Genomic DNA, 22,233 nt, shown 5'->3' on the forward strand with positions numbered 1-22,233 from the left:
TTGTGGAGAAAGTCTCGATTATTCCGCCTCAGAAGGCTGGGATCACGGTTACGGTTTCAGACAGAAGACAGAAACAGAAACATTCAGCCTCGTAATGGATGGTAATAAAGAAAAGTGTCCTTGGAGGCCGCAGAATGGACTTCAGCCTCTGCTCGTTCATTACTGAAAATGAGAAGGGAGGTGAGATACGAAAATTTAAGTGTAATTTAGCTGTGCAGAACAATCGAATGAGAAATGTGTTGATGTTAAACGGCCCCTCAGGAGAAAATAACATTCATTTTATTCCAGCACTGCTGTACAGTGTAACATTGGCATGACAGAAGATGTCTGAATATCCATTGTGTTCGCACACAGTTTTCAAAGATTTAAGGGCCTTGGCTGTCTGGCGGCAGAAAGCGAGACAAGGGTGACCTCGGATAATTACCACTGTCCAGTGATGAGCTAAAAAGCACAGCCTTTCACGACGTCTGAATAAAGGTTGTGTGTGCTTGAGTGCCTTCATTAGATTCATCTCGGCTTGTGCGAGCGCACGCACGCATTACCACTAGTTGACTGAGATCAGGCAGACAAAAAGCTCATTTAAGTGCCCTGTAATGGAGATGCTCCCGACACTCCAGAAGTTGATGATCTCATTGAGGAAAAAGAAAAAAAGATTCAAGATGAGCTGAAATATCAAACTCCAGCTCTATCTAGTGGTCACGTTATCACATCACATCAACACCTGACACGTGAGTTCCTATTTTAGAAAAACTCGGTCATATTCTTTGAAAAGGAATGAAAAATACTCACATATTTATGTACAGAATGAATACTGATAAATGAGGTTTTCTATTCCATGGATGGCACGCAGTCAGAGGGATGAGTCAGACATTTCCGTTATGAAATGAAACAGCACCGCTAATGCTCCTTGATCTCTTATTACCATGTGAAACTGCACATTAAAGTGAGAACATATTAGAGCTGCACAGTAAATGACAATAATACTTATGTAAGATCTATTTTACATTACAAACATCATAAATTACCTTAAACCAGTGATTCCTAACCACGTACATGGAAAGATTTCAGCTGTGTTTAGCTAAACCTGTAAAACAGAAATCATGCCTTATTACAGTTGTCAATAAATTTAACTAATTGTGTTCTTTTAACCCTTTACAAAAAAGTAGCATTTATATAATTTGTAGAAATATTATTTTTAGTTCAATATATTTGCTACAAATTAGTTGCTACAGAGTTTTGTTAATATCAACCTGCAAAAAGACCCTGGTGCCTGGTTTCCAGCTGGTCTAAGCTGGTTATCAACTGGTTGACCAGCTATCATGTTCTAAAAACATGTTTGTTGCTTGGACTACCAGCTTGGACTACCAACTGACCAGCTCTGTCTAGTTAAAGACCAGCTTAAACTAGCAAATTACCAGGTTTGAAGAGATAACAATAAACGTTTAACTAGATAACGACTGGCTTGGTATAAATAGGCAGAAAAATTATTCAGCACAGTCATTGTTTTTATTATTATACATATTGCCTTCAGGAAATTGTCTTTCAATATATGGTGGTTTATACTGGGATAATGCAGAATCATGTTTGACTTGACATAAATGAAAGACTTGTCATGCATAAAAAAGTGACTATGATATTTTTTATCTTGACTTGAGATGTATGGTAACACCTGTGTGTTTAACTAACTGAATGTTCCGTCAATCACAACATGATTTATTCAGTCTAGCGTATATTGTGATGAATAATCTTCATGTTTTCTGATTTTGAATGCCAATACCTTGCACCTTATTGCCAGATCCACTACCTTGTTTCTCATCAGATAATTTATAATGGCATCATCTGCCAATTTTATGATGTGTTTGAATGACAGCGAGTTAAAATAAACATACTCTGGGGCTTTTCAAATTTAAACCCCAGACAAGGCAGTTGGCTGATGACAAAGCATATGTTTCCATTTTTATTGATTGCATTTTGCACTTGCAGGAAGAGTAATGATTTGCCAAAACCAAATTGAATAGAATTACAGCACTGGGAGAATAACTATATTGTCATTATGAAGTCTAGACATGTGCTTAACTTGGTGTTCTGCATCAGCATGAAAAACCAGAAATGTGGCGTCACCTATAGATCAGATAGATATCTATAGATATGATGCTGATTTTTATGCCACTTTACAACCAAAGATTTAAACTCAAACCAATTAGCCAATAAATTAAAATCAAAAGTATTTTTAAGCAAAAATGAATTGTGATTTAGCAGCACACAGAGTTGCATGCACCCTCTGATATTATAATGTCATCCTAATGGCTAAACCTTACCTATACCAAACAGACCAGAAAGAGTTTTCATTTGAAACCCCATCAGGGATTTGCCAGTGGCATTTTGTACATGATAAGAAAAAAATAAAATAAACATTCTGGACAAAAGCTCAGACACAAGTGTCACTGACTCAGCTGCAGCAGAGAGCAAAGGTGGCCCACAATATGCTAATTTCAATATTTTTAAAAAAAGACACAATTGCTTCAAGACATGGGTTGTTGACTGACATGAGAATTAGGACGGATCAAAGTAGTCTCTCATTTAGAAGTGTGTACACTGACATCTGAGCGAATATCCTTGTTCTTGGAAATGTCATTGCTGGGATTACAGAGCTCAAATGTATGAACTCAGCCTTGGAGAGAGGAAGTGTGATCATAAAATGGTCTTTAACTCCCTCTAGAGGTTAAGAACTACAAGTAGTGCAATAAAGTTGAAATTTGCATTTATGTTTTTGAAAGAAGCCCCTTATATTCACCAAGGCTGCATTTATTTGAACAAAACTACAAAAAATATGAATACTGTGAAATATTACAATGTTTCTATTTTAATATATTTTAAAACATAATTCATTCTTGTGATGCAAAGCTGAATTTCTAACAGCCAAAACTCTCATGATCCCTCAGAAATCACGCTAATGTTACTTTGGTGCTCAAGAAACATTTAACAATGCTCAGTTTTATCAACGTTATTTGTTTAGGATTCTTTTCTGAATAGAAAGTTCAAAAGAACAATGGGATTTTTTTAGAACAATGTAAACGTCTTTATTGTCACTTGAACAATTTAATACATCCTTTCTTAATAAAAGTATTACTTTAACAGGAGAGTATAGATAATTTATTAAAATATAAATACAAAACCTTAAGGTATATTAATACTGTCCCTGAAGAACAAATGTTGCTTAGATTACAATTTTAATTAGACATTCAACCATAAGACTTTACCTTTAGAGAACACTTTAAATGTTTGATTGGTACAGTATATTACAAGTCACAGTGATTTCAAAATTAAAATACGACATGAAATGTTTTTAATAACTTTATTCTCTTTTTTTCAATAGATCTGTACAAACAAAGAATCAAACCTTGTAATGAGTCTGGCAAAAACTGACCTGTACATGTCTATGCAGGACTTCTTACACTCATTTAAATAATCCAATGATTAATCATCTAGCTAAGCAAACATTTCAAACCATTCCTACCAACAGAGAACAACTGAGCAGACTTTGGAAGGTGGGAGGGAGTGAAAAAAAATAATGTTCCCTTTTGTTTCCTACACTCACTCCAGTGTTTTTCACAGAAGTACAGTGAGACATCATATGTATACATATATATGTATGTGTGTGTGTGTGTGTGTGTGTGTGTGTGTGTGTGTGTGTGTGTGTGTGTATATATATATATATATATATATATATATACAAAAAAATATATATAAATATACATACAAAAAAAAATAAAAAAAAAAAAAAAAAAAAAAAAAATACATATACACATATACACATATACACACACACACCTGGACAAATGTAAAGTAGCGTGATTTTTCATTACAGGAGAGCAGGTAGGAACACAGAGGTGGACACATTTGAACTTGTGGTAGGAGGCCATGTCAGTCAAGATATGAGCGTATGCCAAGAGTAATTGGACTTGATCCAAAAAAAAAAAAAGGGGGGAATAGGTAAACCAGACTTAAAGAACAATAAAACGTTTCGGCTCTGAGGTCGGTGTGGTTCCTTATTTATTCACCTGCTGTAGTGCAGGCAGACCTATAAAGGGCCGCGCACGTTCACAAAGGTCAACTAACGTTACATCAATTCCTGAAGGAATATGAATAGTGATTCTCCTCAAACACAGAAAGGTAAGAAATAAAAAGCTCATACCTGAGATGAATGCAGGACAGTACAGAAACAAGAGCTTGTGAAGGAAATATTGCAGAAAAACCTCGTAACATACTAGTGGAAACCGTGCAATACCCCTCACAGACGACTAAACCTGACGGTACTTTCCAACGCTGTCAGTTCGCTCTGTTCTACCGCTAAAAAGAGCAGTGTGTAATGTATTATCGTTTCAAAATATGTGTAAAAAACTATATTTTCTGTTCTCATCCAGAATTTTTCTGGTGAAGCCAAATGTATGCAGTAACGGGGAGCTTTTATTTATTGTTCACACTGTGGAAAGTTTATCAAGACATTTCGAGGCTAACGAATGTAGAGGTAACAATCAAAAAAACAAACAAACAAAAAAAAACAACGGCAAGCTAAAAGCCTGGAAACGTCTCACGCGAGGACGAACTTAGACATTCTGGAGTCCAACATTAGATTAGCAATAATTCAGCAGCAGAAACAGGGACAAGCCTTTCTGGCCAAAAAGCAATTAAAATGACTGAAAGAGCATGATCAATGACAAGATACAAAAAAGGGGAATATTAATCTCTGTGCCATTATTCTTTAACAAATTATACTGTAATAAAGCAGACCTGATTTCATCCCATGTAAAACCAACATAAAACAAGAGCAATGGATAATGCTTAAGCTTTTTATCTTCTCCAAGACAGGTAGATGTATTGACAGCTTCTCCTTATAGCCAATTGGGTGGGTTGCTGGGATTGGACACAGTGTACCAAGTTATTTACAGAATGCAAAGAGGCATTAATGGCAATGGGTTCACAAGACGTAACGTTATTGCGAGACGGATCTTGAGTGAGACAAAAGCAAGCGGGCCATTACACAAATGATAATGCGACATGTGATTCGACGTGCTTTAGAGCAAAATTACATGCATACAAAAACACTCAGACCCATTGAATGCAGTTCATCCACTCAGAATGGAAGTGCCCTGTTCTGGTTTTTGTAGTCATTTATTTAGTGTACCCACAGGTCAGTATTCAGCGTAAAGAACGCCCTTTTGCCTTCTGTAGCAGCACCATTCGAACTCTTGTGTCGCTCTAGGGCTGAAGACTCAGCATAGTCTTTCTTATAATGGCCCAGAGGTCAGGAGGACACAAGATGTCTCCTGGATTCAAAGACTCTGTAATCAGTGAAGTAAATGAAGTGACTCTTGGCGTCAGGCCTATGGATGCCGAAGGCTGTTGGAGTCCTACAGATCCAGGGTGTGGTGAAGAGGGAGGTCATGAGATGGGCTGCGTATCACCCTCGAAGACCCCACTAGTGTACAGACAGACATCGCGATGGATCTGTACCCATATCTACAGATCAGCTTTCCAAAACCCACCCGACTGGACAGTGAAACACTGGGATGATGCCATGATAGTGTAAATGCAAACAAGATGTCTCATGTCCCAAGATTATGTTAGCAGCAACATCGTTGAGTCTCAACTGCACCATAGTTATCTTCTGAAATGTAGTTTTTAGTATTACTACAGATTTTTCATCCAAGGCATGATAATCCACAGTCGTTTTTTGTGCTGGAAGGAGTCTGATCGGATGGAAAACATGATTAACCTTTATTTAGCTATAATATTTTAAATTTACAAGAGCACAGAGTCAAGAAACCTTCAGTCCTTATTGGTTGATCGCCCATTGACACTTGACTCTTCGTTTTTTCCTTTCATACAGTATTGATTTTTTTATGCAAGGGGATAGAAAAGAAAAAGAAAATAGAAAAATGCAGGATGGAGAGGACAACAAACTAAAAAAGAACCTCCTGGAGCCAGTGATGTGCACTTCAGGTAGAAAGAGGTGGAGGACATGGTGGGGTGAGGAGGACAGAACCTGCAGATATTCATGATGATAATTAAGGGGCAGGTGGGCCACGAGGTGAGTGAGGAGAGGAGGGCGAGGGAGCTCTGGAGGATCAGAAACTGTCCACCCAAGTGCCATAACCTCGCTCTGCCAAAGTGCGGTTGAGCAGGACCAGCTACAAAAAAGGAATGATGTATCATGTTATTCATGCTTCTCATTATCAAAGACATGAAAATGAAGCATGACAGATGGCCTCTCAAAATGAGTAAGACTGCACATGGAAAACAGACCTATATAAGCATGCATACCAACACACGAAAAATACTTTTTGTTGTCGGTCACTTTAAATGCTTAAACTCTATAAATGCATGATGGATTTTGATTTGCGGTCAAAAAAAATTAACAGCTAGAACAGATCATTCTGAAAGTGATTTTAATAGATTTTTAATTAACTGCTATTCCTTTAAATTTAGAATGATTTGTAAAACCATATCTATATACTTTCTTTATCGTTATAGTTAACGTCCACAGTGTGAACAAGCTTTAAATGTCAGGATATTCAGTTCTGAACTAAACATTTCTTAAAATAAAATGCTTGAGGAAAAGAAATTATGAAATGTACAGAAAAACAAAACAATAATAAATGAAACAATTAATAAATCAGTCATCCCTTCTCACTAATAATTTATTAAACAAATAAATCAAATAATTTTACCTCCTCTCCCACCATGTTCCACATGTGTACTAAAGGAAGTCCTGTATTATTGTCGTAGTTGGTGACCTATATGACAAAATAGCCCATTATTAAAATAGCAAATTATCCGTTGGGTATAAACATCATCAACATAACGGTCATCTATTAATGAAGGATTTAAACACTCACTTGTGCCAGTAATGGAACTCCTCTTGTCATCTCTTCCAGTGCAGAATTGGCCTCCGCTGAGAACCGATCCTCTCCTAATGAAGACGTCAACAACAGTGAGATCCAGCTGGAGTGAGGTGATGGAAACTTTTACTTAAATTTTAAAATAAAGGCAAACCTGGAAGTGGGGCAATGTTGTCCAATAAGACTTCTGTTCCTTGGAACGGTAATGTCACGAAGTCCGACCTGAAAATCAAAGATCAGTGAGTCCACAGCACAAGAATGTCAAGAACAACAAATTATACATTTATGTATATATTTTAAAACATATTTACCATGAGTGGCATGTTTGCTTTTTTTAAATATAAAGAACTTTACAGAACAGTACGGAAACTTTTACTAACGAATACAAATGAATTAAAAAAACAGGAATGACCTTATCTGTCGAAGGGTGTCAATCTTGACTCTGTCATAGCCGCCATAATCAACATATCGGATTTCCACTTCGGTTGAGTCTTTGTAGAAGGAGATAACCTGCGCTCGCCACCAGGCTCCATCTACAGCTGGGGCCGCACAAATCACTCCAACTAGAAAAGAGATTAGACAGAGAAAATTAGTTATTTTCTTCAGAAAGAGGAATGTGTAAAGAGAAAAAGGGGGCTCTCTTACCTTCAACAGGTGATGGCAAGGGGGGCGTCCCGGGCTGTGAATAGCACAGGAACATCTGTTGGTCCAGACTGCGCAGGGCGTGATATGTAGGGTGAGTGTGCTGCTGGACAAACAGGTGACCGGCTGATACAATGTTCACCACAATCACCTCGACTGTCACCCCATTTGGCAATAAAAGCTGTAACAGACAGATCCAATGAAGCACTATGTTAGAATGCCAAAAGTCTTGGGCTCTGGGTTCATGTTTCACAAAACTAAAAAGATCCCTGAGGGTGCATGACAGTCAGAATGCTGCCTTAGATGCTAGTCTATGTAGTCGGCAGAAGCAGGAGGAAGGGGCCAATCTTACCCAGGAAGTCATAGGCAGAGAGGGCAGCGTTAGCGGTGGGGGAGGTGGGGCGTACAAGTTGGTCAGGTCCAAGTCTTTGAACTTCTTCCCAATCAAGGCCAGCGCCTTATCTACCTGCTGCTGGGTTCCTAAAAAAAACACAAAAAAACAACAACAAAAACAATCAATTCAAGAAGGCCACAGATTGTAGCATTTCAGAGAGACTCACTTACCCTCTATATGGCAGATCTGAAACTCTTGAGTATAAGGCAGGGTTGAAATGTAGATCTTAGCACCAGAGCTTTGCTTCAGAAAGCTGACGTATCTTCCTTGTTTGCCAATTAGCCGTCCCACTAGATGCTGCAAAATAAGAGGACAACCACAGATATCAAAGCAGGTTTTAATTAATTCATACACAAGGTAAGAAAGCTAGCATACTGACTAAAGTTTCTGTGTTTTGACATTCAGATAAAGAGCCGTTAGCCAACATGGAAAGTGTTTTCCTTAAAAATTGCTAAAATACTTTCAGAAAAACCTTTGATTGATAGCAGCAGTACTAAATGTGAAGCAGAATCAGGGGTTTAAGGGAATCGTACCTTTGGCACCTCAATCTCCCACACAATAAGCTCAGAGCTCTGTGATTGACAGGTCTGGCTGCCACTCGGCTGGCTGTCTCCTACCCCCAAGGTTGAACAGCTGTCCACTGAATCCATGCTATTCACATCTGATCCTGTTGGATGAAAAATGTGTCAATTTATAAACAAAAATTTAATTGACAACAACAAAAGTTTGTAATATTGACTAAAAAAAAACATTTTTTGATCTATTTTGAATAATAATATGGCTTAAGATTAAAATATCTCTCAAGTGTTCATATACAGTCATGGCCAAAAGTTTTGGCAGTGACATCAATTTTGTGTTTTGCAAAGTTTGCTGCTTAAGCTGTTGTGGTGTTCACTCACATTGTTTCTAGATTATTGTGTAACATGATCAGATGCATTTTGCAACTGCTTAAATCTTCAAAAACTAATTTCACTGTTTTTTGATCCTGACACAAAATGACCAGCTAACATTAACTGGCTAATCATATCAGCAGCACAAGAGAAAGTGTGAATAAATACTAGTTAAATCACTATCATACTAATTAGACTGTAAGATCAGACTGATTGCTATAAAAAGAGGGAAGAAGTGCTTGCAATCATTATGTTCTTGTTGGCAATGGTTACCTCCAAAGAAACAAGTGCAACTATTATTGCTTTACATCAAAATGGCCTCATATGCAAGAAAATTGCTACAAAGAATATTGCACCTGAAAGAACCATATACTGGATCATCAAAAACTTCAAGGAGAGAGGTTGGACTGCAGTGAAGAAGTCTTCAGGACATCCCAGAGTGTCCAGCAAGCTTCAGGACCATCTCCTCCTGAGGAGTCAGCTACAGAACTGTGTCACCAGCAGTGCAGAGCTTGCTCAGGAATGGCAGCAGGTTGGTGTGAGAGCTGCACACACAGTGAGGCCAAGACTTTTGGACAACGGCCGGGTGTCAAGAAGGGCAGCAAAGAAGCCACTTCACTCCAAGAAAAATGTCCAGAACAGACTGAAATTCTGCAGGAAGTACAAGGATTGGACAGCAGAAGACTGGTGCAAAGTTATTTTCTCTGATGAAGCTCCCTTCTGATTGTTTGGGACATCAACTGTTTGAAGAAGAAAAGGTGAACGCTACCATGAGTCCTGTGTTGTGCCAACAGTGAAGAGTGAATTTCATTACATTGAAATTTTGGACTCAATCCCATAGAGAACCTGTGGTCAGTCCTCAAAAGGCGAGTGGACAAGCAGAAGCCCACAAATTGTGATCAACTCCGAGAACTAATAAGGCAGAAATGGATTGCCATCAGTCAGGATTTTGCCCAGAAACTAAATTCCAGCATGCCAGAGTGAACTGCAGAGGTTATGAAGAACAAGGGTCAACACTGTAAAAATTTACTCATTTTTTTGCCAATAAAAGCCTGTAAAACTTATATGCATATCATTGTTTTTCAGTATACCTTAGAAACATGAAAAAATAATGCGCCACTTTGCAAAACACAAACTTTGTCAGTGCCAATACTTTTGGCCAAGACTGTATATACATAAAAAGGTCAAATATAATAAATTAATTTAAATAAAAAAGGTCTGTCAACTGAATAAATGAATATTACCTGCAACTAATCCCGAGATGATCTGCATATGGTAAAAATATTGTATATAGTATTGCATGTATATATACACGTAGACACAAACATACACATAAAAAGATAAAATATAGTAAATATATATATATAAAAAAAAAAATGACTGCCAACATAATCAATAATCACCTGCAACTAATCCTGAGATGTTCTGGACATCATTAATATTATAATTAGCATAGTTGGGGGGAAAAAGGGCATCCATTCCACACGCCACCATCACTGCAAATTATATCGATGACTTTCATGGGGGACTAAATTGAATGTCTTTAACAGACATTCAAATGCAAATGCCTGCTTAGCCAGGTCATCACTGTTTGCTAAGCAACCACGGGGTAACAATAAAAAACAACTAATACAGCTGAGAAGGACCATTGACAAACAAAACAACCAGCCTCTTCCCTCTGGACGTGAAGCACTGCCACCATTGTTCTTGACTCATACCATTATAGCAGTCAGCTAATGACAAACTGTTTTTCTGTTTACCGACTCTTTTGCTGCTACTTGACAGTGTTGACAGTTTCAGTAATTGCCCATTTACTTGGTTTTAGCCAACAAGAGAGGAAGCGTCAAAGTTCTGTTACATTTTCTCCTTTCACTCAAGTGAGGATGGGCTAGGACACTAGCTACCGCCAGTCTCCGCACCTTTCTCAGGTCACAGTATGGATAGAGCAGCAGCTGGTGTGAATCATCTACACAGTACACACCCCACATGGGTGCTTCCTGTTTTCAAATCAATATACTTAGACTGTCTTAAATACAGTAAATGGTCAGTGCGCAAGTATCGCCATGTTCTTGTGAAAACACCTGCTGACTAACTAATAACAGACTTACAACTGGCCATTTCCAACACCTGCTCGTAAGCAGGGGAGTTAAAAAAGCAAGATGGCTCTGATATCCATGTAAGGAAGTTGCAGTAGTAGGTAGGCCTGCACGATTCTGGGAAAAATATGAATCACGATTTTTTAGCTTAGAATTGATATCACGATTCTCTACAACGATTTTTTTTTCTCATGAAATGTAATGTTTATTGCACACATGAACCATGACAAAACAAAACAAATTGGAAGTACCAAAAATATTTGTTTTGGCACCTATAGAACATTGCACATCACCACAAGCCTGTAAACATAGAGGCTTCAATGAATAAAGAAGAAACACTCTTTAACTGCTTGCCTTTTGTACAATTAACATTCAACTGGCCATTCAAGTAGGTTACCAAAAATAGAAGTTTAACGCACTGCGCTGAATATGGCCTGAACATGGCTCTAAATAGGCTAATTGAAACGTCATTCAACATTCTGAGGGTTCATTGTCTAAAGAAAAGGAGCAATTGGCCATTGAAGTGCAGTTGCAGTATCAAAAACTAATAATTTATTTTGTATATATAGCGGCACCTTGTCTTTAATTGCTGGCCTTTTAGTAGTTTAATGTTTCTTGAGCCAACTCCACACACCTATAAATGAAGGCTTCAATGAAAAAATAAAACAAACATTCAGTTGGCCATTCAATTAGGCTCTAAAAATTGTAACATAAATAAAACAAATCTGCCAACCTACTAAGGTGTCAATGACAAAAGAAAATTAATATTAATTTGGCCATTACAAAAGAGTAAATTAAATATTTTCTTTGGGACATAGGCCTCTCACATAACCCTATATGTGACCCTGAATATTGCACTTAAAGATTCCTGGCCAGAAAAACAAGTCTATCAACATGCTCTGGCTTTAGTGATGCACGGTGGCATGTCACAATGTTGCCCCCTGTACTGAACAGCCGCTCAGAAGGTGAGCTGGTAGCTGGAATGCATAGGTATTTCTTCACCAACACAGACAACCGTGGATATACATTGCTATTTTGCCGCCACCAGATTAAGGGGTCATCTTCACTGTCGATGTTGCATGTCAGAAGATATGCCTCCAGCTCTGTGGACACTGCTTGCTCTAGAGAAGAGGACTTGTCGTCATTGCCTTGTGCTGCTTTGAAGAAACTTCCCAGAGTCTTTCGGCCCTTCTTCATGGGGGGTGCTGGGGAGGCATTTGGCTGGGGATTTAAAATGAATTAATCAATATTAAGTAATATAATATCACAACAGTTCAGGACTAGACAATTGTATTGAAATGTGGAAATGACCTTACCATAGCTAGAGTTATGCCAGTCATCTCGTCTGTCAGTCTTGCTTTAACTGTGGCTTTCTTCTCCTCACTGATGTAGTTCATCTTGAACCTAGGATCGAGGGTTGTGGCCATGTCGAGTAAATCCTGAGTTTGGGGATCACTGTACTTCTCTTGCAGATATTTCAGGATGTTTGACTTGATTGATTTTGTGAATTCTGCGTCATCCTCTTGCACAGCCAAAACAGAGGTTTTGAAAAGGTGGAGAACCGGCTTCACAGAGGATATGCTGACATATAGTTCCCCAGAGAGTGCATCGGTGAATTCAGCCAGAGGACTTAGGGTGTTGTTCATTGCCTCAAGGACTTCTACGTCCTGCCATGTGGGCACTAGGTGTCTAACCTTTCGATCATTGAGGACCTGTGAAATGGCTGGAAGCTGTTCCAGGATCCTCTGAATCATCTCTTGCCTTTATCCCCATCTTGTTGGGCACTCGGTTTTCAGTTGATGCTCAGGGAGTTTGAGCTCCTTCTGGACCATGGCAAGGTTTCTCCTCCGTAGCCAGCTGTGACTGAAAGTGCTCACAATCTTTCTGCAAAGGCCTGTGACGCGGTCAATTCGTGGATCTTTCATGGCATTTTCTAGAAGAAAAATACAACAAATCTGAATGAGTACAACACACAAACTATTAGTCTGTAATATCACAAATAACTTTATTTATTTATTTGTAGTAGTAGTATGCCCTAGAGCAGTGGTTCCCAAACCTGTCCTGGAGGACCACCAACACTGCACGTTTTCTTTGTCTCCCTAATCAAACACACCTGATTCAACTCATCAGCTCATTAAATCAGGTTGAATCAGGTGTGTTTGATTAGGGAGACAAAGAAAACGTGCAGTGTTGGTGGTCCTCCAGGACAGGTTTGGGAACCACTGCAAGTACAAGGGCTAACTTGGTCACACACACATAGACACACACAGACAGAGAGTGACACAGTCACTCTCTCACACACACACAGTCACAGACATAGTTAAACACACACACTCAGTCAGTCAGTCAGTCAGACAGACAGACAGACAGACAGACACACACACAGTCACAGTTAAACACACACAGACAGACACACACACAGTCACAGACATAGTTAAACACACACACTCAGTCAGTCAGACAGACACACAGTCACACACACACACACACACACACACACAGTCACAGTTAAACACACACTCACTCTCACACACACACACACACACAGTCACAGTTAAACACACACAGACAGACAGTCACACACTCACTCTCACACACACACACACACACACACACACACACACAGTCACAGACATAGTTAAACACACACAGACAGACAGACAGACAGACAGACAGTCACACAGTCACAGTTAAACACACACACACACACACAGTTAAACACCCACACAGAGTCAGTCAGACAGACAAACACACACACACACACACACACAGTTAGTCAGACAGACACACAGTCATAGTTAAACATACAGTCACAGTTAAACACACACAGTCAGTCAGTCAGACACACACACACACACACACACACACACACACACACACACACACACACACAGAGTCAGTTAACTTACACGCGCACACACACCAACTCACCAATTGCCAGATGTAGCCTATGGCCAAAACATTGGAGCCTGGTCCAGTTGTTGATGGAGATTGCCTTCACTATGTTTGATCCATTGTCTGTTGTTATACATGCCATTTTCTCCTCTTCCAAACTCCAAGATGCTAGGGCATCCTTCAGTCCCTGTGCCAAGATCTCACCTTTGTGGTCGTCGGGGAAAAAAGAAGTCTGTAGGCACTTGCTCTTCATGGTGAAATCAATCGCTATGAAGTGGACAGTTAGGCTCATGTACGGTTCCATTGTTCGGCTGGACCATAAATCCGTCGTTGCTGAAAAATAATCCGCTTGCTGCACTTCTGCCTCGACTACAGTCCGCACTTTCTTGTACATAGCTGGCAGTGCAACGTATGAAAAATAGTTGCGGGATGGTATTGAGTAGCGTTTGTCCAATGTATGGATCATCTTTTGAAATCCGTCACGTTCTACGTTGTATATTGGAACCATATCTTTTGCTAGATGATAAGCAATGGCTTCTGTTATTTCTTTACTCCTACTGGAGTTATGTGGGTATGGCGTCGCATTGTGCAAGGTGTCCGTAATAGATGTCTGCATTTTTGGACGACTTTCGGATCTCTTGCCTTGTACGGCTGCTTCATCATATTGCACTTTGTGGTGACGTTTGAGGTGCTGGTAAAGGTTTGTGGTGTTACCTTGCGGTGCTGCAACAAGGGCAAAGCATACCTTGCAAATCACACCAGATTGACCCTCATCTTCTTACTTGAATCCAAAATACTTCCACACCACCGAATGTGAGCCTTTTTTCGGAACAAGTTGAGACTGAGTGTGTGATTCTCGTCACAAGGACCTGGGTTTTCATCAATATCCATTTTGTTTATTTCCGAACTACCGCGCTCGCTCGACGAGTGAAACACGAGACTAAAAGGCGCTTTGTCGTTGGCTGAGGGTGAAGCTCTGTGAGAGCGGTCCTTTCAAAATAAAGGCTGATTTTTTTTTTTTTTTTTTTTTTTTTAAATCGAAGTCATTTAAAAATTAAATCGTGAACAGGGTGAATCGAGATCGCGATTTTATAACGATTTATCGTGCAGGCCTAGTAGTAGGGAGCAGTAAAAACAGCCGTGCACATGCGGTTGTGCTCGTGTAACATACGCTGTTTGGGAATTTGAGTATCTGAGGATTCCAAAGAGTCTATTCACAGTTTGAGAGGTACCCTTGACTCAAGATTTTCTGTACTACATCTTGCCAAATGTCAAGAAGAGGACTGACACTGGTTGGATTTAAACATATAAACGAAGCCAACTGAAAACAGCAAGTATTTTAGTAAACAATGCCGGTCTTTAGCCCCTTCAGTTTGGAGGAAAACTTCAGTAGAAATGTCCTTTAGACTAGCAACAAGCAAACATTTGGCACAAAGCAACGTCTGAATTACATGGGGGGTGGGGGGGAGCTAAACTTTTTTTTCCATCAACGATACATAATACTACTACATCTCACTTTTAAGTGGACCACAATCAAACAATCTACCGAGATGGAGTCCATGTGAGTGTGCAATACTGCAAGATGCTCTGAAACCACTGAAATGAACTGAATTCAGTATTCATAGATCACACTAGAAGGAAAATTCCGTCATCCTTTAATCTGACTCATGTCATTCTAAACCTGTTTGATTGTATTTCTCCTGCGAAACACAAAACACATGATACTCGGCTGTTATCGTGTAGAGCCCTTTGAAACTGCTATTTGGACATTTAACCTGTTGGTCACCATTTAAGTCCATTATATGGAGAAAAATCCTGGAATGTTTTCCTCAAAAACCTTAATTTCTTTGCGACTGAGGAAAGAAAGACATGAACATCTTGGATGACATGGGGGTGGAAGTGCTCTTATCCTTTAACTTTTAACTATAAGGACAAAACAAAACATACATTTTTCAAAATATTTTTTATTCCACAGGAAAAAGCCTGAGGAATGCTGAAAAGTTCCTCACTGTTGTTAAGCAACTGTAGTCGTGTGAGGAATTTATATTCTATTCATTTATTTTGTATTTATCCAACACACCTATGACTGATTCAGGTGTGTGAGGCACTGTATATTTTTGGGGTTCCACAGAAGAAAGAGAGGGAAATTGGTTATGAATGACCTCAGAGTGAAAAAAAAAAGACAATTTTCATTGTTGGGTGATCTATCCTTTTACACCCTAGTGTTAAATTCTTAAGAACTGTAACTCACCTCCTGATTGGTCAGCTTCTACCTCATTAGAGGCGCCATTCCTAAAGCCTGTTCCATTCAACCGTGCTGCCTCACAAACCGTAGCCACGTTTTCTGCGGTAAGTGGGGACTCCTGAGGGGCAATTAGAGCAAGACTCTCCTGCAGTCCATCTCCTTGACCCTCTAAGGCCCTACAAGTCCCTGAAATTTGAATGAGGTCCTCTTTACTTTCAGACACATTCGAGGACAACCCTGTCCTATGGAGATCCTCGCTGCTGATGCCATCCTCGGACTGACACGTGCTGCATCCTGAGTCTTCCACCAGAGCTTCCTCTGCCTGCAGCTTGGCCAGAACCGGCGTGGACTCCAACTGTTCCCCAGACGACACAGTCAAAGAGCCTTTTTCCTTCTCATTCTCTGGCATTTTCCAGAGCGAAGGAACCAGACAACCATTGACGATTTCTTCTGCTATCTGCTCCGCCTGTGACTCTGCGCTTTCCATGCTCTCTGGAGGTACATACGACTCCACTTCCTTACCATTTACAGCTGGTGTGCTGCTGTCAGCCGCTTCAGAGCCCTTGCTGTACCGGGACTCACAGCTGCTGACTGCCATGACCTCCTGGGTGGCTGCCGAGATGACCTGAGTGATCAGCCCTGCCGCGAGACGCTGGAGCTCCTGTATGTCTGGACTGGTCTCGGCCGGCAAGCCCAGTTCTCCGTTTTCATGGTGCTGAGCCTCGGTGGCGCTTTCTGAAAGGGGTGTGCTGGTGGAGTTGGGGAACGAGGTCAGAGTCAGTGGTGTTTTCGGGCTGCAGGTCTCCAGCAAGACAGCCTCGCCCTCCGCTGATGATGTAGCAGAGGCCAGCTCATCTTTTGAAATGTCAGCCGGCAAATTCTGATTGCAAGTTGGTGCCGAGGTTTCAGTGGCCACCTCTCCCTCAGGTTCAGGTCGCACTGCTTTGGCTAGCTCTGCAGGACGCTGCTTAATTAGTGGTTGGTTTTCAACCTGCTTCTTGACTGAACCAGTGCTCACTAAATCTGGTGGTAACTGGCTTGAGGGTTTGCTGCCAATGGCAGCCTCTGGTCCTTTGTGATGAGTGCTCTCGTCCACTGTTTTTGTTGGGGTTGAAGATGACACAGGAGTTGTTGTCTCTGGGTGGCTCTGTAGGGGGACTGATTTTGTACTGCTCTGAGAAGCACTTAGCTTTCCACTAGCCAACACAACTGGAGGGGTGCTGAGAGCCTCTCCCGCAGTGGCTTTTAGCACTGGCATGTGAATCTCCGCTACAACTTCCTGCTCAACAGGTCTGTACTCTTTGGCCTTGACTCTGTCTCGGCTGGTTCTGTGGTGTGTGCTGCTGGCCGCAGAGTAGCTCTTGTCGACCATCCCATTGCTCCCCTCACCAGAGGAGCTTCGCAAGCCCATAACTGACCCCTCCTCACTGTCGTGGCTGGTGATTCGCTCTTTCTTGCGGGAGATGTACCACCACCAGCCTATGAGCGCCAGCACTCCAGGAAGCGTATACGAAACAAAGGACCGGAACCTCAGTGGCATCTCCTCTGGACCCTAGCAGCTACACCTGCAGAACAATACAAGGAACAATGACAAGACAAATCATGTCAAAGCAAGATAAAACAAAGGAAATTATGGTGACATGTTGCACTATAAAGGACAAACAATAAACCTGACATATACATTAAGCTCAACCATTAAATAAATTTACAAAAAAATATATATATATTTAAATTCTAAATTCATATATATATATATATATATATATATATATATATATATATATATATATATATATATATATATATATATATATAAAAATCAACATTTAGAACCCAACCACTACTGAATTAAAGATGAATTTGGCCTATTTGTAATACTATTACCCATTCTAGTGTAATCTTCTTTTATTTTAATGTTTATTTAATGAATACTGCCCAAAACTGCAAACCTTCCTACATATTTTGCAATAACAATCTTGTACAGCATTTTAGCTGGAAATTAGTTGAAAACATATTTGACCACAGAAGCAGAGTGATATAAGAGACATGAATCTTGTACAGCATTTTTAGCTGGAAATTAGTTGAAAACACATTTGACCACAGACAGGCCAATCAGAAAGTATTCCAGAGAGCAGTCTAATATTTTTTTTATTTCTGGTTTAAGATTTGTTGCCTTTGGAAAGAAGTGAAAGAATGGGTGACTCATCTCGGGAAATTACACACTGGTCAACATTCATTCCTATGTCTTGCTCACAAGTCTGTGTTACATCTAGAAAACAACTAACTCATGGTTATGTAAGATGCATGGGAACTAAAACATCTTCCATGGAATTATTATATACTGATGATGACTACGTAGTATGTAATAAAAAAATAAACTGCATCCTTTAAAGACAAAGACTAAATAATATAAGCAGTCAATCAAAACTTGTGAATCCTTAAAAAAAAAAAAAGAAATTACATATAACATATTGCTTTGTTTACTGCACTTTCGGTCTGGCTCCTTTACAGTGAGAGAGGGAAGAGTTCTGGGCAGCCATGCAGAAACTTCAGGGACAATATCACATGGCTGACATTCAACCTCACAGGGTGCTGAGAGCTATGTGCAGTGTCTACCTCACTGCTATTGGCCGGAAGGGGCATCCTTTTAGAGTTATAAAAGGACATTCATGCGTGCATTTCCATCATGGGGACAGCATATCCCAGTCTCCAGAGGAGGAGGAACACATCATATACAAACCCCACCCATTCACCCCTGTACACAGTAACCAAAGATAAAGGGGATTCCATTTCTCTTCAGCTTTCAAAGAGCGTTTCAGGAGACAGCCTGCTAACCGCCTCTCTGACTGTCAATAAATAAATAGTGACTACCTGAGCATGTAGCATACGGAATGACAAATATACTGCGAGAAAGAAACCAAATTTAGATCTTAATGTGGAAAAATGTTTTGAAATACGCTAATAATTCAGGATCAAAATATAGTTAAGTACAAAGCTATAAGCATGTCTTGAACACTGGGGTGACCAATATTTTTAAAGGATTTTAAGAGCTTTAAAGAAAAAAGAACAGCAGCAAAAGAACTCATTTATTGTAATCAATCTGTATTTTGCATATTTAAAAAAAATGCACATTCACTTTTAATTGTATACCCCATGTTGTAAATGGCTCTGTTAAAATTTCTTGTCTCATCATCCATCACATTCAGTTATGAATTACACACAAATTAAAGCCTATATTTTCAATTTAGCAATATAGCAAAAAAAGTTGAGTAGTTTGCATCAATGGATATTACTGTAAGTCATTGAATATTTCTATTGTAAAAGTTATCAAATATTAAATTATTAGCTACTTACATCTTCACAGTCTTTCGTCTTTAAAACAAAATCATGTTAGGCCTTTGTGAACAATAAATCCCACCTTGTCTGATTTTATTGGCCATTTCAAATTATTTTGACACTGAGTGCTGATAGACTGCTGAGAATATCACAAATTATTATAACGAAGCTGTAGCTTTTTAAAGTTTTGTCATCTTAGACAGCAGCAGGAATAATATCAAAAATTTAACAATTATTAATTATGGGAGGAGGGGGGGGGGTCCCCTCAGTGTCAGTAAGTACCATAGCTAATAGCATCTGAAGCATCAATTACTGTAAAAGTATCATTAGCAAGATGAATGTCAGACATGACACCCACCATATGAATGTTGTAATATTACCTATAATATATATTATGAAATGTTTGTACAGCATAGCAGGAGAATTAGTAAATTCCTCAGAACGTAGTGTTGACAGCATTCCTCAAGCTCAAAATGAACAAATAATTTTTTTGTTTGGTTTATAAATGACAACAAACCAAAATCTGGCGCCAAAATATCTAGTCCCTACCAAGCAACAGCATCATTCTTAAGTTTAGAAGGTGAGTTAAGGGTCTTAGACTGCATTTTGAAATTTTGATGACAGGGTTACAAAATCAGCAAACTTCTTTGAAAATGTATAGAAGAAAATATATCTCATACAACATGAGTATGAGTATACAGCATATAGAAAGTTTTACATAAACGATTTCCCAATTCACCATACACAATTTCTATATTTCAAACATTAGTGGCTTTTAATTCTCTCAACTGAAAAAAAAAAAAATGTAGTAGTACTAGCTGTGGAAAGTTGTTCATACAACAATGCAATATCCATAATATTAATACTACACTGTCTGTGAACTCTATCAGTCTCGAGAGCACGTTTCAAGCAGCCATGTTAACAGAATGTGGTCACATGCTGTAGTTTCTAAACAGTAAAGTCCTCCTGAACCAATTTCAGTTGTGTTCACCTTCAAGCCGAGGTTAAATAAAAGCTCGCCGAGTTAACGCTCGCTGTCATATCGTGGCCTGAGCGCGTGCGCGAGCGGACCATTGAAAAAGAACCGAGCGCGTGCTGCACGGTGGCCGTTCGACCTTGGGGAGGTGTAGAGATAACGGAGAGGGCACCGTAGCCATTCATTCGCGCAACACATAACATACGAACCCATTGATCGCAAATAAGCGGCTTACTAGTGCTGCTGCATTCAGAATAAAAAAGCGAAGCCGTGAACACTCCAGCGCGTCAGGAGATGGTTACGCGCACCGGCTGCTGCTGCTGGAGAATTACATCGGAGAGCCCCGAAAGTGACGTGCGCGTTTTAGCACACTGGCACTGCGGCCGAAGTCAATGATATAACACGAGGCATTCGTGCACGAGACAAAATAGACACCTTGCAGCCAAATGTCTGCGAGGTTGCACTGCATGCTGCGCGTTAGCAGTTAGGCTAACCTTTCATTGCTGCTATAAGGACTAGGCGAAATGAGAGAAATATAAGCACAAGCTTTCACAGTTTATGACAGCATTAAAAAAAACACACAAAACCGAGGTGATTAAATAAAGAAAAGCATTCATAACCAGTTAGAGAGGTGATATTGACCTACAGTGCGCGTGGTAGGCCGCTGAATGAACTGCAACCCCACGCAGGTATTCAGTCTGAAGTAACGTTATTGAACGCTTCCAGTGTCTTGACTTAAAACCGATTTCACCGGGGTAACCCTCCACCAAGTCCTCCTCCTTCACAGCGGCCCTGAATTATCCATGAGTTCACAGAAACCGCGAGTCCATGTGGCTCGGGACATAATTCAGCTGAATGAAGGTGTGAGTTGACTTCAACGCGCGAAGAACAAAGAGCATATGTTCCCCCGTCATACTCCAAAAGGACTGCACAAGTGATCAAATTATAAAAGCTCCAAGTAACATTATGAATTGGGCCTGAAAATATGTAAACGACAATTCCCTATTGCAAAAATCCAGATTATAATGGTTTATAGCTGGTCATTAGCTGGTAGGACCAGCAACAAATCACCTAGCAGCTGGTCACACCATCTTAAAATGCTCAAGATAGTTCGTGGAATATGTAACCTGGCCATCCAGCTACTGATCAGCTTAAAAACTAACGTTAGCTACTATGTAACGTTATCAAAACATGGTCCTAGAAGTTGAAGGTGGTCAGGATGATTTTTGCAACATGGTATCTGGTCTATTAGCTAATAATGATCGATTTCCCTGCAGTTGCTTAATTTGACGACAATAATTAATGTGCAAGACCCATTACCCATCCGTTAGAGTTGAACTCAGATTTGGTGACACCGTTAGCCGCTGCAGCTAAAGCGTTTTGTGCGCTCTGGATAGCGCTGGCGCAATGTCAAACACACGCGGTCGCACCAATGACGGTGGAAATCATTTCTGAAGAGGAGATGGTTGCATGTGAGATGGTTAAAATCAGCTTTGATGTTAAGCAAAGGCCGACAGCAGGACTAATGAGAGGCGGCTAAAATGGGCTCCCTCTGCGCTATTTAAGCTTCACCTATCAGCATATATGAGGTAAAAACCCGAACACACGGCTTATACTTACTGTGTTTATGCGTCCCTCGCACCGCCACCGTATAATATTAATGTAACGTGTTCAAAGCCCAGCACAATCCCAACGTGCCCCCCCTCTTCGTGTGTGTGTGTATATATGTGTCTCTTGTCTCTCCTCCCCACGTGTTGACCGTCCTAACACACACACTCTAAAAACAGAGACGCATCAGCTGATCAACTCTCGCGATACGTCCGCTCTCAGTGTTAACGTATGGAATCATCGCGAGGT

The 22,233-nt window shown here is 40.0% G+C and overlaps 2 protein-coding genes across 4 annotated transcripts; both read right to left on the reverse strand.

Annotated features, from left to right (window-relative positions):
* Nucleotides 1–5,757: 5,757 nt before the first annotated feature.
* Nucleotides 5,758–22,157, reverse strand: LOC109103306 (A-kinase anchor protein 1, mitochondrial-like). Of its 2 annotated transcripts, none has more exons than XM_042771337.1 (11): nucleotides 21,997–22,157; nucleotides 16,071–17,629; nucleotides 8,472–8,605; nucleotides 8,109–8,235; nucleotides 7,897–8,024; nucleotides 7,548–7,725; nucleotides 7,315–7,465; nucleotides 7,057–7,124; nucleotides 6,900–6,973; nucleotides 6,732–6,797; nucleotides 5,758–6,191 (listed from the first exon to the last, which is right to left on the reverse strand). In XM_042771337.1, the coding sequence occupies exons 2-11, from the start codon at nucleotides 17,602–17,604 to the stop codon at nucleotides 6,129–6,131; spliced, it is 2,523 nt and encodes an 840-aa protein (XP_042627271.1). In that variant the 5' UTR covers nucleotides 17,605–17,629; nucleotides 21,997–22,157; the 3' UTR covers nucleotides 5,758–6,128. The 2 variants fall into 2 exon arrangements, with proteins under 2 accessions (XP_042627271.1, XP_042627273.1); XM_042771339.1 differs by lacking the exon at nucleotides 21,997–22,157 and adding an exon at nucleotides 21,023–21,855.
* On the reverse strand, nucleotides 11,033–14,589 carry LOC109103582 (E3 SUMO-protein ligase ZBED1-like). Of its 2 annotated transcripts, XM_042771340.1 has the most exons (3): nucleotides 13,856–14,589; nucleotides 12,241–12,857; nucleotides 11,033–12,145 (listed from the first exon to the last, which is right to left on the reverse strand). In XM_042771340.1, exons 2-3 carry the CDS (start codon nucleotides 12,676–12,678, stop codon nucleotides 11,783–11,785), a joined length of 801 nt encoding a protein of 266 aa, XP_042627274.1. In that variant the 5' UTR covers nucleotides 12,679–12,857; nucleotides 13,856–14,589; the 3' UTR covers nucleotides 11,033–11,782. The 2 variants fall into 2 exon arrangements, with proteins under 2 accessions (XP_042627274.1, XP_042627275.1); XM_042771341.1 differs by lacking the exon at nucleotides 13,856–14,589 and having other exon boundaries at nucleotides 12,241–12,985.
* Nucleotides 22,158–22,233: the final 76 nt, after the last annotated feature.

Source organism: Cyprinus carpio, chromosome A15 (genome assembly GCF_018340385.1).
Source record: "Cyprinus carpio isolate SPL01 chromosome A15, ASM1834038v1, whole genome shotgun sequence".
Taxonomy (NCBI): domain Eukaryota; kingdom Metazoa; phylum Chordata; class Actinopteri; order Cypriniformes; family Cyprinidae; genus Cyprinus; species Cyprinus carpio.

What these genes read in the sequence shown, in the direction of transcription:
- LOC109103582 (XM_042771340.1), bottom strand. Translation starts at nt 12,678, where the DNA reads ATGATTCAGAGGATCCTGGAACAGCTTCCAGCCATTTCACAGGTCCTC. An exon ending in CTGGCATAACTCTAGCTATG is followed by an intron (nt 12,146 to 12,240) that starts GTAAGGTCATTT and finishes TTAAATCCCCAG; the next exon opens with CCAAATGCCTCCCCAGCACC.
- LOC109103306 (XM_042771337.1), bottom strand. Translation starts at nt 17,604, where the DNA reads ATGCCACTGAGGTTCCGGTCCTTTGTTTCGTATACGCTTCCTGGAGTG. An exon ending in CTTGCCATCACCTGTTGAAG is followed by an intron (nt 7,466 to 7,547) that starts GTAAGAGAGCCC and finishes TCTCTTTTCTAG; the next exon opens with TTGGAGTGATTTGTGCGGCC. An exon ending in CAACATTGCCCCACTTCCAG is followed by an intron (nt 6,974 to 7,056) that starts GTTTGCCTTTAT and finishes CGTCTTCATTAG; the next exon opens with GAGAGGATCGGTTCTCAGCG.